This window comes from Microcebus murinus, chromosome 3 (assembly GCF_040939455.1).
Source record: "Microcebus murinus isolate Inina chromosome 3, M.murinus_Inina_mat1.0, whole genome shotgun sequence".
Taxonomy (NCBI): domain Eukaryota; kingdom Metazoa; phylum Chordata; class Mammalia; order Primates; family Cheirogaleidae; genus Microcebus; species Microcebus murinus.
Genome location: NC_134106.1, coordinates 23331363 through 23354956, shown reverse-complemented (window position 1 = coordinate 23354956; position 23594 = coordinate 23331363). Strand labels below are relative to the sequence as shown.

General features: G+C 53.1%; 1 protein-coding gene across 1 annotated transcript in view; it reads right to left on the bottom strand.

The window, feature by feature from the left end:
• Nucleotides 1-23594, bottom strand: part of TOGARAM2 (TOG array regulator of axonemal microtubules 2) — a 41042-nt gene that overhangs the window by 1190 nt on the left and 16258 nt on the right. The window contains exons 8-18 of the mRNA XM_012788330.2: nt 23262-23412; nt 22871-23032; nt 20638-20791; nt 19927-20032; nt 18828-19063; nt 18115-18273; nt 14003-14120; nt 13502-13593; nt 11725-11917; nt 10644-10860; nt 3698-3784 (exon numbers count right to left, since the gene is read on the bottom strand). Coding sequence (XP_012643784.2) covers nt 3698-3784; nt 10644-10860; nt 11725-11917; nt 13502-13593; nt 14003-14120; nt 18115-18273; nt 18828-19063; nt 19927-20032; nt 20638-20791; nt 22871-23032; nt 23262-23412 — 1675 coding nt within the window. The remainder of the gene's footprint in view (nt 1-3697; nt 3785-10643; nt 10861-11724; nt 11918-13501; nt 13594-14002; nt 14121-18114; nt 18274-18827; nt 19064-19926; nt 20033-20637; nt 20792-22870; nt 23033-23261; nt 23413-23594) is intronic.

The window sequence follows — 23594 nt, the reverse complement described above, 5'->3', positions numbered from 1 at the left end:
CCTCTGGGTGCGAACCCTCAGGATAAGGGCAGCAGCGATGCGTGAGGCGCGAGCATGTTTGTAAACCACCAAGCTCTGCAGACCCTCCACTGCAGTGATGATCCCCCCAGATCTGGCCACCCAAGGCCCCCAACCCTCCCAAAACCCAAGAAAACCCAAACGCCAGCTAAACCTGCCAGCAGCCCTTCCTCACCAGAGTAAATGCCAGGGCTGCAGCCAACTTCGAAGCCACATCAAGGGCTATCCCAGGTCACTGCCGAGCAGCTGCTCAGGCCTTCAGCTGTGGCCGCATTACCCTAAATGAGCTAGCATGAACAATGCTTGCTTTGCAATCTGCACACGCTGCCTGTCGCCCTGCCAAATGGTAAGTGCTGGTGAAGGCAAACAACACTGAGAAAAGTGCTGTACTGATTTACGGAGCACAGACACTAGAAGCTTCCATAGGCTGGGCCAAGCCCCAGGAACTTTCTGGGCCCAGGGCTCAGAGTTTCATGGCGTTATGATTCCACTTATACAAGCTACCTACCTAGCCAACATCATAGCCCCAGAAAATGGAATGGTGGTTGCCTGGGGCTGAGGGAGGGAGGAATGGGGAGTTAGTGCGTAATGAGGACATAGTTTCGGTTTTGCAAGATGAAGAGTTCTGGAGATGAGTGGTTGTGATGATTGCACACATTGTGCATTTGCTTTATGCATTTGTACAGTTCAGTTCATTTCACTGAACTGAACTGTACACTTTAAAATGGTTGAGATGGTAAATTTTATGTTACGTATATTTTAACAATAAAATGGAAAAAGAATAAAGTGAGTGCAATGGAATGTAGCATGGATGGAAAACAGAGAAGAAGGGGAGAACTCCCAAGAACCAGGCCTAGGCGTGCATGCCCAACCCCCACCAAAGGCTGAAGGGGTTCACCTGCCCCTAACAGAGGCCCCTTCGCCACCCTGCCACATCTTACCCACTCCAGCTCCCTGAACTCTCTCTCCAAGCAGCAAGACGAGTCTACACTCAGGGAAGAAAAGCAAAGCAATCCCCGCCCCAGCTCAGTTCCGCAGCCCATCCCGCCTTCTCTGCTCACACGCCTGGCTAACAGACTCAGGCTGCCTCAGAGCCACAAGCCCCAGGTGCAAGGATGCAGAGGTCACCTGGCTGGCGGGGGTAGATCTCTCAAGCTGGCAAGGGCTGCAGAGGCCCTTCAGCGTGAGGGAGCAGACCCCATTCAGCTCGAGCTTAGAAGGCAGCTGAAGTCATTAGCAGACGATTTGCTCCTATTAAACTGTGCTATTATTAGTCCACGCCTGTGTCAATAAAAACTTTCTTCTCTCTTCCTGATTGACATTGAGTTAACAGAAGAGCTATGGAGAAACTCTCGTTTTTGAGGTCTCTGGGAAATAGACGAGAAAAGATCACAGGAAGCGGATGATCTGAAGTGAGGATACTCGCCCACCTCTGGGCCCCCTGAGTTACCTAGGTAAGGACAGGCAAGGGTTTCGCGCAGAGAACGCTGATGTTGAGCAACAGCAAAGTGTCCAGGATGATGTTAGTTACATGCCCTGTTCTCACCCAGGGCACCTGCAGCCAACCTGCCTCACTCGCCTGCTCAGAGAAGCTCTGGCACCTGGACGGGAGGTAAGAGGGCACTCCAGGGTCGCTGGGGGGATGGAACCAGGGCACAGAGGCAAGGCCAAGAGCAAGAGCTGGGGCAGAGGGGGACCTGAAAGAGCAGCTGGCACCAAGGTCCTCAACCAGGTAGCATGTGCCAAGCTCCCCTCCAAGTGCTGGTGGCAGCAGGAGAGCAGACTGGTGACACCATGCAGCTGCGCTCCTGAGAAGCACACGGGGAGAAGGGAGCCAGGAGGTGATACCAGGCTTTGTCCAGGTGGAGGAAGAGGGAGAGAGGAGGTTTTCCAGGCAGGGCAGTCACCTGTGGCAGGCAAAGGTGAGAGGGTAGGAGACAGGCCATGGCGCAGAGGACACATGCTACCATGCAGGAAGCAGAGGCAGGGCACTCAGGGACAGGCAGCACAGCCTAGGGTTGCGGGCCCAGCTCTGCAGCCAGGCTCTGGGGACACATCCTGGATTCCTCGCTAGGGACCTTGGACACTTCATCTTTCTGAGCTCCATTTTCCTTCTCTCTACAAAAAGGACAACCATAGAATCTACATCCTCCTGGTAGGGTTGTCAGGAGGATTAAATGTTCCAGTGCATACAGCTGGGGGTGGGAGGAAGGGGGCACAGCCTAGAGAGGCAGTGACAGCCTGTGAGCCACTCCAGGGGGCCTGGACACTATCCAGAAGACAGCTTAGGAGCCTCACAAGGATTTAAACGGTGGTGTCAGATGCCCCGCCTGCATTGCAGGAGGACCCTTGAAAGTCTGGGGAACAGACAGAGCCCTCCTGCCTCCTCCCTGGATGGGACCTGCCCAAGATTGGAGAGGTGGCTTTGGGCAAGCAAAAAAGACCATAAAACAAAAGTGAGTGACCTGCCCAAGGTCAGAGCTGGTGGGTGTCAGATGGGTCTGTCGACCCCAAAGCCTGTGTCCCTGCCATGTTGCCACCTTAAAGGCCATGGGAGCAGGCTTCAGCCCTGGAATGAAATCACTCAGACTCATCCTGCAGACTCAGAGCAGAAATAGGATAGTAGCAACCTCCCCTCAGCTAGAGGTTAAACAAGGCCGAGCAGGTTCAGGCTGAGGCCCCATCTCCCTGCAATATAGTCCCAGTGCCAGTCAACAGGTCAAATGGGGTTGAAATCCAGCCCATGCTCTGCATGCCAGGCTGCACATGTCCAAGAAGGGGCAACTTTTTCTAATTCTCATGACTGTGCTGTCACCTGAGCAAGACATGCACCCACTGGGCAGGGTCTATCGGAAGGGGAGGCTTTTTCTGATTCACACAAAGGTTCCCTATAAGATAGAGGAAGCCCTGTTTGCAAAGGAAGAAATACATGCAGGTTGAGTGTCCCTCCTCTGAAATGCCTGAGACCAGTATTTCAGATTTCAGGTTATTTTAGATTTTGAAATATTTGCATTATACTTACTGGTTCAGCACCCTTATCTAAAAATTCAAAATACTTCAATGAGCATTTTCTTTGAATGTCATGTTGACACTCAAAAAGTTGCAGATTTTTGAGGCTGGGTGCAGTGGCTCACGCCTGTAATCCTAACACTCTGGGAGGCTGAGGCAGGTGGATCACTTGAGCTCAGGAGTTTGAGACCAGACTGAGCAAGAGCGAGACCCCATCTCTACCAAAAATAGAAAAACTTAGCCAGGCATGGTGGTATATGCCTGTAATCCCAGCTACTCGGGAGGCTGAGGCAGGAGGATTGCTTGAGCCTCAGAGTTTGAGGTTGCAGTGAGCTATAATGACACAGTGAGACTCGGTCTCAAAAAAAAAAAAAAAGTTTCAGATTTTGGAACATTTTAGATTTTCAAATTAGGGATACTCAACCTGTAATAGTTTCTTTAAAACTATTTTGGTTCTGTACCAACCTGCCTCATTTTGATCAAAAGCAAAAATGATCTCCTGGCAATGTAGAGATTGCCACTAATAGAAGCAGATTATCAAAATTTTTAAATGATCTGAGGGGATTATTTCAGGTCTAAGATAAGTGTGTGGACAGTTCAGCCACAGGCCAGAAGAGAACAGAGACCCCCCCACACCCCCGGGGAGGTAGGGGCAGGGTTAGGGGCTCACCCGGCAGGCGCTCCGTGACATCCAGCACCGCGCGGCCACTCAGGAAGCGCACCCGCCCGGCAAGGGCTTGCAGGAGGCACAGGTTGTCTGAAAGAGACGGGGAATGTCAGTGGCCATGACGCTGCAGGCTGAGCCACCACACCAGCGCTTCACAGGGCCGCGGACTCAGGACACCTGCACGGGAGGAGGCCCTTTGGGGAGCTGCATTAATTTTCCAGGTCACGATGTGGCCACTTAAAAAGAGAATGTATGTGGGGTATTTGGGGAAGAGTAAACAGGGCGTTTGGCCTGAAATATAGTCAGACTGGCTCCCAGACAGGCCCCGTGTACTCCCACAGGCAGGGTTGCGATTGTCTGTGCTTCTCAAAATTGCCATGAGATGTGGGGCAAAAGAGGATAGATAGATGGATAGATACATAGATTATATGGATGGATTTACAGATAGTGTTTTAGGGGAAACTGAGGCACTAAGCCATGGTTACACAGAGATCAGTAAAGGCTTGGGGTTAGGATTCAGAAATTATGACTCTCCTCGTAGCCTGAACTTGTGCTCCAACCAATAGGATGTTCCCACAGCCAGGCGGTGGTTTATTTCCACACTGAGCACTTCCTGACCTCCTCTTTGTAATAGGCGTGTAATAGGAGCGAAACGGTCCTCCCCAAGCCCTCAAGAGGCTCCTTCGACGTGAACTCTGGCTGGGTGGGAAGCACCCTGCTCTCGTAACCAAGAGCCTGGAATCTGGGGCCAGGGTGACCAACTGTCCCGGCCAGCCCAGGGCTTTCCCCATTTTAGCACTGTCAGTCCCGCGTCCCAGGAGCCCAGGGTGGTTGGTCCCCTCAGGAGCAGAAGCAGCTGGCTGGCTCTGGGAGGGTCAGAGGAGGGACTCTGGGGGTTGAAGAAGCACATATTGGCTCTTGGTCATTTCTATACAAGCTCACTGCCTGGGTCCGATTCCTGCTTGCTCATAGAGACCAGGTAGCCCGAGCCCCCAGGCCCAGAGCTTGCAAAGACAGCAACGTTTCTCCTCCATATGCCCCAATCACTTTTCAGAGGTTTGGGGAAAAGAGGGATTTTTAACCATTTTTTTAAATTGTCCTAGCACCCCCCACCAAACTCCACCAGCCCTCCAGCCTCACCCAACTCCAGGGGGCCACTCCCAGGCTCCCCAACCATGTCCCAGGGGTAAAGCACTGGGCACCGAGACCTCCCCATCTGTATCTTGAAAGAGAACTAAAAAGGGACAGGCACTTATTACAGAGAGGAGCCAGTGATGGTGGAATCGCAAGCAGCCGGGTGGGGATGTGCAGGATGAAAAGGCTCTCTGGCCTCTCTGCACGGGGAGGCACCTTCACACCCAGCGCCCAGCACTTTGCAACCACAGCAGTGGCAGCTTAACTCAGTGGGAGGTGGGGCAGGAAACGGAACTCCTCTTTCAGGATGTGGCTGTGGGGCTTGCCTGCACCTGTCAGGGAGGCGCGGGTGGGAGGCCTGCGTGCATGTTAGCACAGCGGCCCTGGCAAGTGTGCCCTGGGGCCCAGGAGCTGACCATCTCAAGGCCAGACTTCTCTTTGCAGGGGACAGAGCTTAGAGCCCTGCCCGAGGAAGTCTTTCCAGACAGTCCCACATTTTCCAGGTTCCTTCACCACTCAGTGCTCCCGAATCCCCACAGATGTGCACTCAACGCTTTGTCTTTCTCATCGGGCAAAAAATGCAGCTAAGAGCTCATTCCTGCTTCCCTCCTGAGGCCTGTGAGGGATACAGGGGAGGAAATGTACACTAGCACACCTCTGCTGTTTGCAAAAGCTCCGTCCACATGGCAAGAGTCCTTAAAATAATTTGTCCTGGGAGATAAAAGCATTGCCAGCTTCTAGATTATTGCAGTTCTCAAGCGTATCTTGGTGAAGTTGTAATTGTATATGGGTAGGTTTTCATGCCAACATCACCTGCGTGTGTTTTCCAGGTGTTTCTATCTGTCCTACCACCATCATTCACCATGAGCCCACATTTGAAGACAAGGACTCCTCCTTGCTTGGTCACAACCCACAGTGCTCAGTCTAGCACATTCTCTGTACACAGCGGGGCTTCCCACTCCTGGGCCCCAATATGGCCCCCACAGCCAGAAAATGAACCTGTGGACAACTGCAAGATGCAGACCCAGCAGACACCTGGGCCAGACCTGCTCCCGCTGTGCACAGCACACAGCAGGTGCTGGATAGGTGCTTGTGGAATACAGGGCAATATCAAAACAGAGACACAGCTGGCCTGACCTGGTTTTTAAATCCAGAGCACTGTGCCCAAGCAGTTGGCCTGTCTTCCCTCTGTCTACAGTGGAGGCTCACCTTTCAGGTCATACCCAGGTTCAATGAGAGACACTAAAGCATAGTGGTTAAGAGTGGGGCTCTGAGGCCGGGCGCGGTGGCTCACGCCTGTGATCCTAGCTCTCTGGGAGGCCGAGGCGGGCGGATTGCTCAAGGTCAGGAGTTCAAAACCAGCCTGAGCAAGAGCAAGACCCCGTCTCTACTATAAATAGAAAGAAATTAATTGGCCAACTGATATATATATAAAATTAGCCGGGCATGGTGGCACATGCCTGTAGTCCCAGCTACTCGGGAGGCTGAGGCAGTAGGATCGCTTGAGCCCAGGAGTTTGAGGTTGCTGTGAGCTAGGCTGACGCCACGGCACTCACTCTAGCCTGGACAACAAAGCGAGACTCTGTCTCAAAAAAAAAAAAAAAAAAAAAAAGAGTGGGGCTCTGGTTGCAGATGGCCTGGGTTTGAATTCTGGCTCTCCCACATTTTACTGTAGAACATTGGACAAGCCACTTATCTACTCCATACCTCAGTTTACCCATCTATAAAATAAAGATGATACTAATGCCTTTCTCGCAGAGTTGCTGTGAGGGTTAAATGAGCTAACATATGCTTAGGATAATGCCTAGAGCGTAGAATTACTATGTAAGCATTGGTTATTGTGGTTACCATTATCATTATTACCCTAAAATGCTCTGAAAGTCCAGCAAACTTCATGGTATGGAGACCAATGAAGAGGCTAGAATCTAACTTTCAAAAGCTGAACATCCACGCTCTGCTGGCCTAGGCTAACCCAGGTTCCTCTTCTCATCACAAGGAAGCTAAGACTGGCCTTGCAACAAGGAGAAAACAGCCACCAGCTGCAGGCCAGGGACCCCGGCCTCCCTGGGCTCAGGCTCCCCTCTCTACAGCGGGGTGGGGATCTAAGGGGCCTTGCACCTGCCCCATTCAACCACCAGGCCACATGATCCCCAGGGTACTGGGAAGCCAGAGAAGAGCTTTTAAGAAAGTATAAAAACATGGTAGTGTGGAGTCCAACTGGACTCCCAGAAGTAAGTACAAGACTCAGTAAGCTATGATTCGCCACACAGATGAATGCACCAGGGCTGCCAAAGCCAGGTATGTTCATCTCAGGAAAAAATCAGGAATGATCCACAGAAACATGCGCATGCACTATGGTGCAGGTGCAGCAAGTAACAGAGCCGTTAAAGCGACTCACGTGTATAATCATATGTAAATGCTCATACTCTGATTTTTAAAAGGATGCAAATTCAAATGTATAATATGATCACAACTACACACACAAATATGCACAGAAAAAAATCTAAAGTGAAAAATGCCAAATGTTAACAGTTTCTTTTAGGAGTTGGCACTATAAGTGAGGGTTTTTTTCTTTTCCTTTCAAATGCTTTGTATTTCCCATTTTCTCAATAATAAGTATGAATTTTACAGTGGTGATAGTGAACTTTATATTTTTCAATTAATAAGAAAGACTGTGTAGTAGCATGAGAAACTGGATAGCGTTAAATGAAAGAAGCAAAATCAAAATTGTATTCACATTATGACTTTTAACCAGGGAAATGTGTATACATGCAGACAAGAAATAGAAGATAACAGACCTTTTTAAGCTGTTGGTACATTGGAGGGACACCAAAGATGAGTGTTTAAGCTCTGTTAACAATAACATAATCATATGTTGGTCATATGACTTATATAAGGTGATAAATTTAAAGTCAGAGAGCAAAATAGCAAAAGTTGTTCTGAAGCCACCCCCGTTCCAAGCTTATCTGCTCTCTGCAGCACTGGCCAGGGCCTGGGCTCAATTAAGAGAGCTCCTTTTGGCACTGAGAAGTCTGAATGCAGAGATGTGACCATGACGGGATGAGATGTCAGCAGTCTGATATTTTAATTAGTGAAGTTTCTTCTGTAACTAACCGAGGAGCAGAGCCCAAAGACAGAGCCAACCAGCCTTCTCAGGAACCTCCTTGATCCCTGGAGTAATTCTCCTGAAATCAGAGGTCTTGGTGCCGAGTGGGAGTAATGCCACTCTTTCCTGGACCCTGGAGAGGCCCCAAGGCAGACAGTGACAGATAGGAGAGGTCTGGAAGCAAGCTGCCAACATGTGCCCTTCCTCACCACCCCAAGAAGGGGACATGAGCAGAAACCCCCACCTGCTCTGTCGACCCACAAACCACTCCACCCCAGCCGCCCGGGGGGAGTCCAGGGGGCCAAGAGGGATGATCTAGGCGGATGAGTCTGCCTTACCTCTGAATTCTAGAACTGAGAGGGATTTTAAGAGGTCACCAGGATGGCCAACCTCCTAAGCTGGCTGTGTGACCTGGACTTTGTGCCAGAAGATGGCCCAGCCTGGCATTATTCTTGAGCCCTTTGCCCCCACATTTAGCAGGAAACAAACATGTGACTTTCCACATTTAAGTATTTCATAGCATTTAACAGTTCATCTCCAGTGAGCCCAGAAGCCCTGTGGGGCATGAAGAAGCAGGCTTGGGAGAAAGCTTCTTCCATCAGAGAAACTGGGTCAGATCTGATCCAAGCCACTTCCAGGAGAGGCCTCAAGGGCTAACTGTCCCCCAAGAAACTGCTAGAACCACCAGGCTCAGCTGGGAAGACATGTGCCCCTTCTCTTCTGTCCCATCTGCCCAGTCTCCGCTGCTACCACCCAGTCCCCTGGGACAGCAGGAAGTCTAGTTACTCCCATCTGCAGGCTGGGCTCAGCCCATTACAGGCAGAAGAGACCCATTCCCGGAGAAAGCAAGATTCTACGCTCAGTATCCCCTGGCACTATGAATTCTCCTTGTTGGTCACCTAAATGCCACTGGCCCTGGCTTACACAGGCGTGGAAATCAGTTTGTCACTTCACAGTTAAGAACACTTTCCAAACCCGTGTTGCTGGTTGGGCAGAGAGGGTGTGGCTGATGGCAAAGCCAACTGGCCCAGATTGCCCATTGCCTCACCTGCTCAAAAATATCCAGAACCAGGACAATGAATTTCACCCCTTGGGCTCCACAGGAGCCTTTAGCCGGGAATTTAGGGGCTCTGTTCGTTCCAGCCCCAGCACTGACCTATAGATTAGAGAAGAAGACAGTCCCCCTACACCCAGAGGGGCATCGTCAGCCATGGCCAGGGAGACCCTGTCCCAGAAGGAAGGGAGGACTCCAGGCACCCTCCTGGTAGCTGCAACCCTGCCTCTAGGTGAGTTCAGATCACAAAATCAGGCTGTCCCCAGGCTCCCCTGCCAGGATGCCCAGCCCAGGTAGGTACAGCAGGGCCCCAGATAAAGGGGACCTGAGTCTTGTGACAATGTGTGAGACACTAGATTGTGTTGCCCAAAGCTCCAGAGCTCCAGCACACTCTGGGAAGCTGGCCCAATGACAAAAATGGAAACTAAGACACCTGGAGGGAAAAGAGTTAAAAATCCCTCTCCCCAGACAAGGGTGCTCATCCTCTTCAAATAGCTAAAGCCTAGTTACTTGGCACAGGTTTCCCAATAAATCCAGGGCCTGTGGTGATTTACCAAGAGCCTTGGTTATTGGCAACAGCAATCTCACTTACCCAGAGCAGCACAGAGAACAAGCCGTAATTTAGAGCTGGATTTATATTGTTTGCTCTACAGCAACAGACTCAGCAAATCATAAATTCCCTCTGAGATGAAGAGTGGAAATTGACAATATTTATGAACTCAAGAGGCAGAGAAGGGCCTGACCAGACCTTTGATTTGTAACTGAAACGTCTCCTGGAGGCTCTGGCCAAGGACACGGCTGCTGTCCCAGCCCCAGGGAGCTGGGCTCAGGCCAGGGCACGGGTGTGAGTGTGCCAGGAGGTGTTTCCAGCCTCGCCACGGGATGGTCCTCAGATGCTAAGGACAGGACGTTGCTCTATACTCATCAGGACACTCAGTGACAAGGCAAGCACAGTTCCAGACCATAAGCTTCCTCACACAGAGGCAAGACTTGTTTGTGAAACCTCACCCCTCTACTGGTCCACATAAGTCTATTCATGTGCTACCTTCTCAGCACACACGGAGTTTGGAACTTGCACTTCAGTCTATGCCCAGGACACACCTGGATACACCAAATATCCCATTCTATCGTCTATGAAAGCAATGGGAGAACAGAAGCAGATGCACCCAAAATTCCACCGAACATTCAGGAAGCAAGTTGTGATACTTCAGAGCACCCAACTGAGACACTCTCGCCCTCCCTGGTGTCACCTCCATAGCTCCCTCCTTTTTTCCTTCTTTCCTCCCTCCCTCCCCGAAGGCCTGGGACAACGTAAGCTTTCCCAGCACTCCTGACTCACCCCCTGCAGCGCTGGGTGGCCCTAGGGAGTCATCTCCCTTTGGGTGTACTTGGGGAGGCTAGACCAGAACATCTTCATGTCACCTCCACTTCTAGCCATCCAGACTCATGGTGGATGTGACATGGAAAAACCTGCCAGCCGAGAGCCTTGGTGGCCCTGGGCCCCACCTCTGCCCACACAGCCTCTGGTGAAGCATTTGGCCCAAGAACCCACCAGGGCCTTATCCGCTGTCAGATGCCCACACAGGAAGGGGGGCACGGTGACTAGGGAGCCGGCTGCCTACCAGGGCCCTAAGGGGCTGAGGCAGGAAGCTCACCCAGGCTCTCAATCATGGTGTCCAGCGCAGCAGCCGCAGCAGCGTAAATCCCTGAGTTCTTGGAGTTGAGGTTGTCTGCAACAGCAATGATGATGGAGAGCAGCATGGGCTGCAAGCGGTCTTTGAGGAGCGGGATCATCTTGGCGAGGGACTCCAGCGCCCACTGGTTCACTTTCTTGTTGGAATCCTGAAGCCTCGGGGTGAAAGCATCAAAGACCTATTGAGGGGACAGAACCCCAGAGCTGTGGGAAGCGGATGGGCGGGAGTCCCGCAGTGTAGAGGCCTTGGGGCTCACCGCACCCAGCCTGCTGCATCCCTGACCTGCGCAGAGCACGCCCAGTGACAGGCACTCACCTCCTCAGAAGGGGGGTGGGAGAGAGGGGAGGGACTCGCATGCATGGAGCTGCGGTGTGTGCCAGGCATCCAGAGTATCTTCTTAGGTACTCCACACTCTCCCTTTCACTGAATGAGCTCAACAACCCCTGAACCTGAAGCATATGTCACCATCCCACTCTCCCATCAACAACAGCAGCTGAGCTCCAGGAGGTTAAATGATTTGCCTGAGATCACGCAGCTAGTAAGGAACTTGGATGCAAATCCAGGTCTGAGACTCTGAGCCAGTGTCTCTGCTCCACTGTGTGGCTGGCTGTCAGCAGCCTTGCTCCAGGATGAAGCGGGCATCCACCCTGGCGTTCAGCAGGGAAAGGCTCATACCTGCTCCTAATACCCTGCCCAACTGTATGCTCTGCAAACATTAGGCACCTCCCCAACCAGAGCAACCCCAGGCCTCAGCCACAGTGTCCTCTACCTCCTACCCTCCTCGCCATAAATCTGCTAGAGGGATGAGAGACGTCTAGACCCCTAGGACATCGTTTCCAAGGTGCAAGCAGGAGGCGGTGCTCTCACTCCCTCAGCCACTTCCAGGTAGCCTTTCCACATCACAAAGGCCAACTGGCAAGTTCTTACCAGGCTCCCTGCACCCTAAGAGGTCTGACACAATGTCCAACCCTGCTCAGGGTTTTCCATATTGAAGTTGCACCACAGGGGGGAGACAGGTGGGAGGGCAGGTGGGGGCACTCACCTGGACCAGGTGGGTGGTGATGAGCTCGGGCTCGGCTCTGCAGTGCTCCAGGAGCCGCGCCACACCCTCCATCCGAGACCGGCTGTCCTTGGCCTCCAGCAGCCGTGTGAGCTCCCGAAGCTGCTCCCCCACCTGCCCAGCGCCCCGCAGGGAGGAGCGCAGCCCCGCCAGCTGTGGGCCGTTGGAGCTGAGCCTGGGTGGAAAGAACGGGCATCTGACCCCCGGAGAAGAAGAGCCCCAGGAGCCAAACACACCTCTGCTCCCATGCCCCCTCCCACAGGCACGTGGGGCAGAGACAAGAGTCCACCTGCTGCTTGGTCACCCCCAGCTTCCCCTCTACCTGCTACCTGGGGACACAAGCCTTGAGAACTCTGGAATTCTCTTTTCCTTACGGGACAACTATATGGTTCCTTAGGGCCCCACCCTCTTGTCCTGGGCAGGGCTCTCTCCTCCTGCCTTTTTTTCTCTATTTTCAGAAGATGTATGAAGAGTAGGAGCGAGAAAGGAGGGAGGTTGAAGGGATAGGGTGGTTTTCCATGAAAGGATGACTGCTGCACATTTAAGCTGAGCACAGGGAAAGATCTCAGAGATCATTATGGCCAACCTTCTGCTGGCACCTGCATCCCAGGCCCTGGCTGGCCAGGCTCTGCTCACACTCCTCCAGCGACAGGGGAAACGTGAGAAGCCCATTCTCTTATGCTGGGATCACACACACGTCGTAGCCCATGTTCCAGCCAGCATGAGAGCAGCTCCCTGCGGAACTCCGATCTCCCACCCCCAGCTCAAAGCCTTGGTCGCTGAGCTCATGCCCTACACCCAGGTCCCACCCGGTGGATCCCAGCATCATTCATTCCATCACTCATTCCTACATGCCACACTCTTGCCTCCTGACAGCCAAGAGCTGCACTGGACGCTGAGAACAGGGAGACAAGGACATGGCCTGTGCCTTTAGGAGCTCACAGACCAATAGGAGACAGAGAGTCAACTGGGCTGACAGGGTGTGAGCAGGGGCAGCCTGACCACCCTGAGGGCGTGGGGGCACAGAGAGGCAGAGGGAGCCTCGGGAGGAGGAGACAGGTGAGCTGACTCCTGCAGAAGCAATAGTCACGTTCTAGGTGTGGCTGGCACAGTTGGGAGAGAAGACATGGAGGGCAGGGGACGTGAGCTGCTCTAGTCTGGCTGAGAGAGGAGTGGGAGAAAGTTCAGGAAGTTACCCCTGAGGAGCTGGGCTGGGAGCTTCTTTGGTGCCCCGCTAAGGAGTTCAGATGTGATCCACCCAGGACATTGCAGAAGGGCTTAAGTTTCACGCACAGGAGTGACCATCAGGTTCCTGGTTGGTTTCTACCTGTTCCCAGCCCCCCTCCAGCCTCTCAGCCCATGCCTTCTCACCTGCCTTTGTTCCAGCTCTGCCTCTGAACTAGTCCCAGGCTGGCCACTCTGGTAGTTAAGGGGTCTGCTGGTCTAAGTGAATGGAGAAACACTGAGCTCACACAGAGAACCCAACCAACAGCGCATCCCACGGTGCTACCGCACCCGCTCAGCCACGACCATGCAACTAACTTCTACTGGCAGATGCTCCCAAGCCCAGGATTTTGCCTCCCTGAGATCTGGGTGGGGGAACACATCCCATAAATTCATCTACTGGTACTGCAGACCCAGCTAGGTCTCAGCTGCACCCCGGATCCACACGCACACCACAGAGACACCCCTGGCCATGGGCAAGCAGGCTGCCTCTGTCAGCGGTCTTGGGTGTGGAGCCCAGAGAGACAAGTCGTACCCCTCCTTGATGGGCAGCCCGTTCTCACACACCAGACTCCGTGACACCTTGTGGCCTTTGGCAGATGGCAGTTTATCATTATCTTCTATTCCCTTGAAAAATACACACAGAACATGTGTCAAAAGGAGTGGCCCTCTAGGGAACTTCCAGACCCAGTGTAGACAAAACAAGAGCAATAACCCCTTCCACCTAGAAGAGCTTCGGAGGCCACAGCTGAGCCTTCCAGAGCCCTAAGGTTAGCCGGGACAGAGCTCAAGATCCCCATTTAACAGATGAACGCGTGGAGACCCAGGGAGGCTGGGGGAACACAGGCAGCGAGGGGAAGAACCAAGTATCAGCACAGGGGACAGAAATAACACGTATCCCGGCCTGTCAGGAGAGTAGAGGAAGTTAGAGCCTCTGGAATCCACTCCCCACTCCTGACCCACTCGAGAGCTGCCAGACTCAGCCCTGATCTCCTGCCCCCCAAAGACCACGACCCACTCAGGCCCCACGACTCACCCGCTGCTTAATGGCCGCCATGACCTTCCGCAAGTCATGCGACGGGAGGGACTGCTTCAGAAACGCATCGAACTTAGCGTTCGCCATCAAGATGTTCACCATCTTCCGGCCATAAAATCTGCCACAGGAGAAAGAGCAAGATGAAGAAACAGCCTCAGAAATGCACAATAAATTTGCTTTACAGCTTTACATAATTTTTCTAATTAAAGCAGGAGAGTTTTTAATACCTTTTCTAATTATTAAAGTAATCTCTACCCTGTTAAAAATTGGATTCATAAAAGAATAAACATCCATAATCCCATTACCAGGAGAAAATCACTATTACATTTTTATGTATTTTCCTATAGTCTTTTTTCTACGCATATACATTTAAGTTGATATCAGGTGGTATCTACAACTTGTATCCAGAATTTTCACCTTGTCATTAATCATCTTCCCGTGTCACTTAAAACTCTGTATAAATATCCTTTTTAATGGCTATACAATATTCTGTTGAACGGCTGTACCGAAAGGTACTGCACTTTTTTCTCGTGTGCAACATTTGGAACCTGAGGAAGGGGGCAGTGGGAGAGAATAGGAGGGAGTGGCCACCTCTACCTAGCGAACAGTGGCAGTAGGGGAAGGAAATCAAGGAGGACTTCATAGTAGAGGTGACCCTTGGGGTTGAACTCAGAAGATGAGTAGTTCACGAGCCGGGGGGGATCTGGGAGTGCACGGGAGGGGGAGGGCCGCTTCAGGGTCCACAACAGAGTCTGACATGTCAGCAGGACACGGCTGGGAATAGTGGGCAGGACTTGGACACAGGAAGAGGACAGGCCGGTGTAGGAGGCAGGAAGGAGCAGGGCTTCAGCCTCAGGCAAAGGGGAGCTAAGGAATGATTAGATATGCACGTTAGTTGAGATGTGTCTAGCAGCAGTGTGGAGATGGACCAGTGACGATGAGGCTGGGGCCAGGAGACCTGTCAGGAGGCCACAATAGCAGTCCAAGCGGGAGGTGGCAAAGGCCTGAGACAAGGCAGCAGATGAGGATGAGGAAGGGCAGGCGGATTCAGGAGCTGCCAAGGCTGTTGCCACTGCAAGATTTGGTAGCTGGTTGGAAGTGGAACAGGAAGCACCAGAATGACATTCATTCAACCTAAGACTCCATTAATTGTAAAATGCACTCTTACTTTATTTTCCACTAAGTAAAAAACAAAAAGAAAACACTGGTGATTTCCATTGCCTCCAGTGACATTGCCCCACATGTGATGGTCACCCTTTCACGTGCTATCTTGGGAACAGAACGCAACGTTACTCATCAGCATTGCCCTTCCTTAGGTCAAGTAAAGTTCTCAGTGGCTGCTTTGCAAGAAAATGTGGAATTTGGCCATTCCTTCCACAACAGTGTCTGCGTGGTATCTAATGGGTGTCCACTGCCATATTGCCATGCCTTTTCTCATATACAGTAACTGTTCATTTCAATGCCAAATGATAGTATAATATTTCTAAGACACTTTAAATAGCAATTTAAACTCAATAATTCTCCATAGAGCATCCAAAATTACTTCTGAAAATAAAAGGTTGATGAGCAAAGAAAGGCTCATAGTGTAGCTCCTATGATGCAAAATTTAATTAAGAAGTTTATACTATGAGCAAAAATGACCAAGTTTGCAAATATGCAAATAGTAAAAGCTGGGTGTGGTGTCAAGCACCTGCAGTCCAGCTACTCAGGAGGCTGAGGCAGGAGGATCACTTAAGCCCAGGAGTTCGAGGCTGTAGTACACCATTGATGGTGCCTGTGACTAGCCACTCCAGCCTGGGCAACACAGTGACACCCTATCTCTAAAAACAAAACAAACAAAAACTCCCACATCATAGTTGCTGCCTGGCCAACAGTAACTGTGAAATGCCTCTGATTGTAAAATATGGGCCAATTTCAGAGATATTAAAATGTGGGGAGAATATATGTGTCTTAGACTCAATGAGCCATGAGAGTCTCCAATTTGCTTCTTGGGTGACTTGGTAAATAATGGGGACTTTTAACAATAGAGGGAAAACAGCAAGAGAAGCAGGTTTAGAGAGATGGCAATTAGTTCATTTGGGGACAATTTGCAGTGGAGATGACAGTGGGACATCTGGTGGTGGGTCCCATGGAGGCATTAAGATGTGGGTCTGATGCTCAAAGAAGGCTCTTAGGCTGGAGGGAGAGACTGGGAAGTGTCAGAGTTTGCTGGTGGCTGGAGTGGAGCCAGGAGAGGGGGATGAGGACTAAAGACCCCTCAGCAGACAGGTGCATTCAGATGTCAGGCAGGGGCCACAGAGGGACGTAGAGAACCCCGAGAGTACAGTACCATGGACACCAGGACCCTCAGAGTTCCAGGAAAGAAAAGGAAACATAGCCAATGTCATCCAATGGTCAGAGGTCAGAATGGAGAGGGATATTAGATCTGGAGAAATAGTAATAGTAGATCTTGATTTCCATCCCTCTACCAACAATTAAAAGCAAGTAAGCAAACAAACCAGAACCTTCTACTTCTCCAGCAATATTCCTCATTTCAGTAAATGGTACTATCATTCACCCAGTTCTTCAGTTAAAAGAACCTAAGAGGCATCTTGGATTCCTTCTGAAACCTTTCCCACTGTCATCTTGCTGGCTCTGCCTTCGGAATACACCCAGAGCCACCCAGCACAAACCTCCAGCCCCACCTGCCTGGGCCACAGGGCTGCCACCTGTCTGCTGTCCCTCCACCAGCCCTGTCTCTCTCTCCCATGATCAGTCCTGCAGCAGCCAGAGAGATTGTTTTAAAAATCAGAAGGCTAGGAAGTGTATAAAGCAATACTCAAACTCCTTAGTAATCAGGGGGAAAAGCACTCTGAAACAACAACAAGCTATCACCTTTTATCCATTAGATGGATAAAAACTAGAACTGCAGGTGTTGCCACCCGTTGGCAAGGCTGTGAGGAGGTGGGCATCTGGGCCCGGCAGGAGGGAGGCAGACGCGGGCAGCACGCTGGAGAGCCCCGGGCCATGCCAGGCCACTCAAGTGCGCACGTGAATCTGGCCCAACAGGGGTGCACCTGGGCATGTTCCCGAGGACAAACCCTCTCGGCCCCAGCAGGGGCACGTACAAGGAGGTGACATGCAGCTCTATTCACAGTGGTGCAAGGCAGGAGGAGCAGCAGGCACTGTCCCCTCCAGGGAACACCACAGATGTGGTCCCCCACGTGAGTGCCCTACCGGGAACGCAGCACTTACGCAGTGTGGGCATGGCTCTGGAGCTGTGCCAGGCGGGGAGGGAGCGAGGGACTAGACACACACTCACATCCAAACAGACGTGGTGGGGACGCTGTGGGAGCGTGAGGAACTGGGCCCCAGCCCTGGCTTCTGAAGACACGTCCTATCACTCTCCGGCTTAAAACACTCCAATCCTCCTCATGTTCCTACTCGATACCCTCTGACAGCCTCTCACCACACACAACCCAGAGTCCCCACTCCTGACCTTGGCCTGAGGCCCTCCGCAGCCCAGGCCTGCCCCGCCCAGCCGTCCTGGCCCTTAGTCACCAATCTCGTTCCCAGCCCGGGACTCTGGACCATTCCTCTGCCTGGGAGCTCAAAGAGCTGGCTCCATCCAGTGCTCAGTTCTCAGCTCAAATGTCACTTTTTTAAAAAATCTCTCCCACCTGGTTCTCCACTACATCTTCTTGGGTTTTTTCTTTATATCCCTTATCTGTATCTAAAATTGTAATAACTATTGATTTGTTTATTATCTGTCTCCCTTACTAGGAGGTAAGGGCTTACTCTTTCTTATTCACCGCTGTGTCCATAATAACAAAAAGAGTGGTCATCAACAGCTTTAGGAAAAAGGACTGGACAGTCTCACAGAGGATGGCGCCAGGGTGGGACGAAAACCAGAGCAGCACTCGGTGGGTAGAGAGGGATGGGCGGCGGGTGAGAGAGGGCGGAAGCACTGCCCACTCCCTGAACGGCTCGGCTACACGGTGTTGGAAGAGACGGGACAGCAGCCGGAAGGAAAGGACACGGCTTCCATCCTCTGCACGGCCCCGGGGAAGCGGGGCTGCGTGGGCCAGGCTCCCGAGGGCTGGCCGGTTGCCCCAGGCTCCCAGCCCTCCTACCTGGTGTCCTGGTTGGAGTCCTGGGCCAGCCTCACCAGGTTGTGCACCAGCATGTCTGTGCTGTCCCTGGTGCCCGAGAGAAGCTTCTCGGCGCCGATCTGCTCCAGCACGGCTGCGAGGTGCTCAGCTGTGCATTTCCGTACTAAGGGGTTTCGGTGGCTGAAAGGAAATGAATCACAGCCAAGGAGTCAGTCTTGGGATGGGGATTTGGGGGTCCCCAGGCTGGCACCCAAGGACCTACCATTGCGACCCGTGTTGCCAGCCAGCCATGCGCTCCAAAACCTGTCCTGTGTGGGCTGAGGGGGATCTTTGGGGAAAGAGCTCTCACTTTGTAATAACAGGGAGATGACAACAACAGGACAGGGGAGGACATCTGCAGGAAGCTACACAATATTCCCCAAATACACCAGGTGTTCACCATTCTCATCCTCAGGGCCTTCCTGAGCGAATATTCTCCCTTTTGTCTAAATACACTTGGCCATCTTCCCTCTACCTAGAAAAATCCACCTGATCAATTCTCCTCTTCCCAGCCACACAGGCAGAATTAGATGTTCCCCTGGGGTAGCACTGTCTCTGTCCTCCAGGAAGTACAGTTGCACCCCTGTGGCCCCCCACGAGGCTGCAGCTCCCTGGGGGTGAGGACCAGGTCTCTCTCCCTGTTGCACCCCAGTGCCCCTCCCCCACCCCCACCGAGACGACCGGCAGCCACGTACTAGACGCCCGCAGAGGTGAGGGCCACGAGGGAGCGGGCAGGCGTCACGTTCTCCACCATGGCCCCCAGCGACCGGTTGGCTGCTCTCTGGATGAACTCGCTGGTGTTCCCCATCTTCTGCAGCAGGCAGCGGGTGATCTCCTCAGCCTCCTGGTCCATATTCTTCTTCAAGGCCCGGAAGAGGTCCCCCAGGGTGCCAATGGCCAGGCGAGACACCTTGGAGCGGAGGTTGGTGACCTTGGAGAGAGAACAGGGAGCCTCCAGGATGGCTGGACCTGGCCAAGGGCTCCGGAACATACGGAGAATGGGCCCTGCACCCCCGTTCTGTGCCCCCAGCCTCGCCTGGCCTGGGCCTCGCCATGCTGGAGACGCAAACCCTCCGGCAGCCCCGTGCAAAACAGTCCTGTTTTGTTATCACTGTGATGATTAGTCCCATCATTGTCATTGCCGTCTGAAATGTGTACAGCACTAGCCCTCAAAGCACTTTTACAAAAAATGTCCAATTTGATCCTCACAACGACCATGAGAAGTAGGCACTGTATGTGACACTCGTTTTGCAGAGGAAGAAACAGACCCCGGCCACATGCAGGAAGGCACAGACTCCCAGCACAGCCCAGCCCCTGCGTGTCAATATGGTGTCTTGGTACCCCACCCCACTCTACGGGAGCAGTCCATTCCCAAGGGTGGGGCACGCCACATATGAGATAAACACATCCTACCGCCTCTCTGAGCCCAGCATGGACCCCTGGGAAAAGGGCCCTGGGAAACTGGACAACTGCCCTGAAGCTGGCGATCTGGCCCAGAACACTGTGTCCCTCCTCAGGCATTTTGAGTGCAGAGGACAATGCAGGCTGTGACAAATGGGCACGCAGGACTCTGATTGTTTCAATTCCCAAAGATTACAAATAAGAAAGCCCCAGGCCCCAGTTTTCCAATCTGAGAAATGAGTGGCTACCTCCTACCTCGGTTGCCGAGGGCTGAGAATAAGCAGGGACACGCACGCTCCAGGGGCCGCAGCCCCTCCGCGGTGCTGTGCAGCTGCGCCGAGCAGCCGGGTGAGGGCAACGCGCACAGCACACAGGCTGTCCGGGAGGGCTCACCTCCCCTGTCACCGCCAAGGACACCTCGTGCAGCCTCCCAGCAAGGACCTCCGAGTGACAGGCTGCCAGGCGCTGGATGCTCTCCAGTCCCTTCTCCTTCCGCTGCCTGAGAAGCAAGGCCAGGCCTGTCACAGGCGATGGGTGGGGAGGAGTCTCCCCACAGCCCAGCAGAACCCCCATCACGCAGCACAGCCCCCCACGCCCACAGCAGGGTGGGAGTCCGTGACCTCAGAGCAGGATTTTCTGGGGTAACACTCTGGCCTGAAATCCTAACCATTCGGTAAAGGCCACTTTTATGACTTATTTGCCCATGACCGAGACTGAGTGTCCCGCCAGTGCAGTGGGAGGAACACTCAGATTAAATTTGATTCAGGGAGATAAAGGGCTGGTACCTTTCGCTGGCCCCATGCTATGGAGTCAAATTCATACTTGCCACGCGTGGCTCTGGCACATCCCAGAGCAGTGCACAGGCTGCTCAGCGGGCCCCAGGGCACGCGCCACATGCACGTGCACATGCTTTGCACATGCACACGTGCACACATGCACATGCTCTTCCTTCCATGGTACTAGAACCTGGGAGTGGGAGTGGGCAGCTGGGGGCAGGAGCTATTCTGCAGTGTATACACACACACACACACACACACACGCACGCACGCACACACATGCGCGCACACACAGAGGCCAAGCGCCCAGGAGAAGGTATCTCCTCACCAGTCGCTGCTGTTGAGGCACTGGAGGGCATCTGCCAACCCCAGCTCTGGGTTTGAGAAAGGCCTCAACTCCTTAAGGGCTCTAAGATCCATCTCCTCCTCTTCTTCTTCCCACTCAGGAGACCCCAAAGTTAGCACCGCAGGTAAGGAGTTAGCTGCATTCACAAAAAAGAAAAGAAACAGCGGGCTTCACCCAGGTGGCAGGAGGGGCTGCCCCGGCCACCCTCGCCATATGAGGCCTGGGTCACAGCCCAGAGCCCACCTCCCAGGGGAGGGCGTGCAGAGGACAAACTGGTGGGGCTGAGAAGCCAACCTGGTAGCCACGGAGACCGCCTAACTCTCTCCCTTTGGTTGACTATGCCCATTCCCGCCATTGCCATTGCGATCAGCTTGTGATATGCGATCAGCTTGTGATATGTGATCAGCTTGTGATATGCGATAAGGTCCTCAAGCCAGCGACTCACCTCCAATCTCGCCCTATCTGTGCTCGGGGCAGGGCCCGAGAGCCTGGCCCTGGATGACTTCCCTGCTCACATGGCAGCGTTCTAACCTCGCTCCTACACAAAGGCCTGCGGTACTATCCATGTCTCCTCCTTCCCTCCTACTATCCAGCCTTTGTGAAGTTGCCACAAGCCAGGAGGTGGCCCAGGGACAGATGGCTGGAGGAAGGCAGGGGACAATATAGCTAGCTGGCACCCACGTGGTCTTACTCTTGCAGGGACTGATAATAAGCAGATTGTCGTGTTTTCTAGGATCTCCTTTCTTGGGGACAGATAGAATCATAAACTCTGGAATTATAAACCCCTATAAATAAAGGAAGGAATCTCCATCAAGCCCAAGGCCCTAATCACGCAGCTGAGGTATCAGAGGCCCAGAAGCCCCTCAGCTCCTCTGTCAGCACAGCCAGGACAAGAAGGTGTCCTCCCAACCCAGAGCTCCTGTCACTGCAGCTCACTTCCTGGCTGGGTCTCTCCAGACATCTGCCTCCACGAGGATGAATCTCACCACAGTGTGTCCAGGAGGTCCTTGGCAAGTCTAAGTTGAGGGGCAGCCCTTTACTGAAAAAGACCTCATTCCTGGACTGTCTTTTCAGCTCTGCCACTGGCATGTGAAATGTGTCTTAATTAGTCCTTCAAGTCACCTTCTGGTAGACAGGATTAACATCCAGCCTCCCTATCCTTCCCTGGACAGCAGGGACATGAGTTTCATCCTGTCTCTGGAGCTCTCAAAAGGGAGGCATCGGTCTCCCGGGGTGAGGAGCCCAGCAGTCCAGCCTCCTGCACCCCACCCGCCTCACCTCACCCTCCCTGGCATCCAGCATCCACCTGGGGTTCAACAAACCCACACAAAGCCCCAGCTGGGAGGCTCCAGCCGCTGGTTTCTTGAAGGTTTACGTCTTCCTGCCTTTGCCCACCCCCCACTCCTGAAAGCTTTTCAGTAATGATCACAGGTGTGCAGTGGGTTCAGGAATTTCTGTTCTTTGCACACACAAACCAGACAGAATTTAGTAGATCCAGCTGAGCTCACCTAAACCAACCCATCCTCCCAAGAAAGGCTAGAAGCTCACGGGATTTATGAGAACCAGGAAGACAACCAGGTTTACAATCCTGAAGTCTGTCATTTCCAGCCAGACCAAAAAGTAGACACAGGTCCAAGCTATAAAGCAACCTAAGGGATTCCTTATTTACTGCCAGGAAAGAGGAAGAGGGGGAAAAAAAAGAAGGAAGATTCAAATTTGGCTCCCAGGGAGATTGTTAAGAGGAGAATGTTGACTTTTTTCCCCTTAACTCCAACAATCTAATCTACCCAACGGTCCTGTCTCCACACACCCAACACACACAGTTCAAACGAGGAGCGACAATAACTCAGCAGCCCAAGTCTTAGTCCCTGTGGCCACCATCACCTTGAGTGACCTTGGGTGACCTTGAGTCTCTGGGTCTCAGTTCTGCTGTCTGTGAAATGAGTGGGTTGGGTTAGGGAAATTAATATTTCCCAGTACCAATCATTCAGTTACCACTGGGCACACCTGCCCAGCCATCCAGTCGTGAGGTCCTCAGTCCCCAGTCTGGCCCACAGACAACCGTGAGTCCCAGACACTATTTATTTCTCTGGCAAGGCGACCAGCCTTTGCCAGAAGTAAAGGCACCGAGGTCACGTTTGCCATGGCTCAGAGCTTCCTGAGGCAGCACAGGCAGCGGGACCCGCGTCCCCCGCCGGTCTGGTCTGGGCCCCACCTGAAGCATGGCGGGCGAAGCGGGGCTCCTGCTTGCTGACGGGGATGCTGGGCAGTGAGGACCTGTTGGCCCGCTTCCTCAGGGTGCCGCCAATGTCTCTGCGCGGGCTGCCCAGCCCAGTGGGCACAGATAGGGTCCCGCTGCCCCGGAGGGGAAGGAGGCCTGTGGAGGCAGAGAGAGACTTAGCACTGAGCAGTCCTGCCTGCCCGGCTCGGGGTCCCCCTTTGGACATAGGCCCGCCAGCAGGACAGGACAGGACAGGCAGGGCTCCCTGCCAGTCCCAGGATGGGGAGGGTGGAGTTGTGGACGGCCTCCCTCTGGAGGGTTGAGAGCCCAGGTGGTGGGCAAGAAGTTCCCCAGCCTGAGGGGCTCCCACCCGGGCGCCCAGTACCTTCCTTCATGATGATTCTCCGGGAGCCCAAGCCCTGCGGGCCGAGCTCCCTCTCTCTCTCCGGCTCCTTGGCCCTCCGCAGCAGCTCCATCTCCCTCATCTGTTTCAGCCGCATCTTCTCCTGGGCAGACTTGGAGATGGTGACTTGGATCTGGCACAGGTCAAGGCACACGCTATTAGCCTGGGGACCCAATCATACCCCCTAAACCTGCGCTCACTCAGTCATCAAAAACGTGAGTGCTTCCCACGCTCTGTGCTGAAAGTGAGCAAAAGAGACGCAGCCCCCGCTCCCAGGAGCTTGCGGTTCAGGACAGACAGTAAACAGACCGTGGC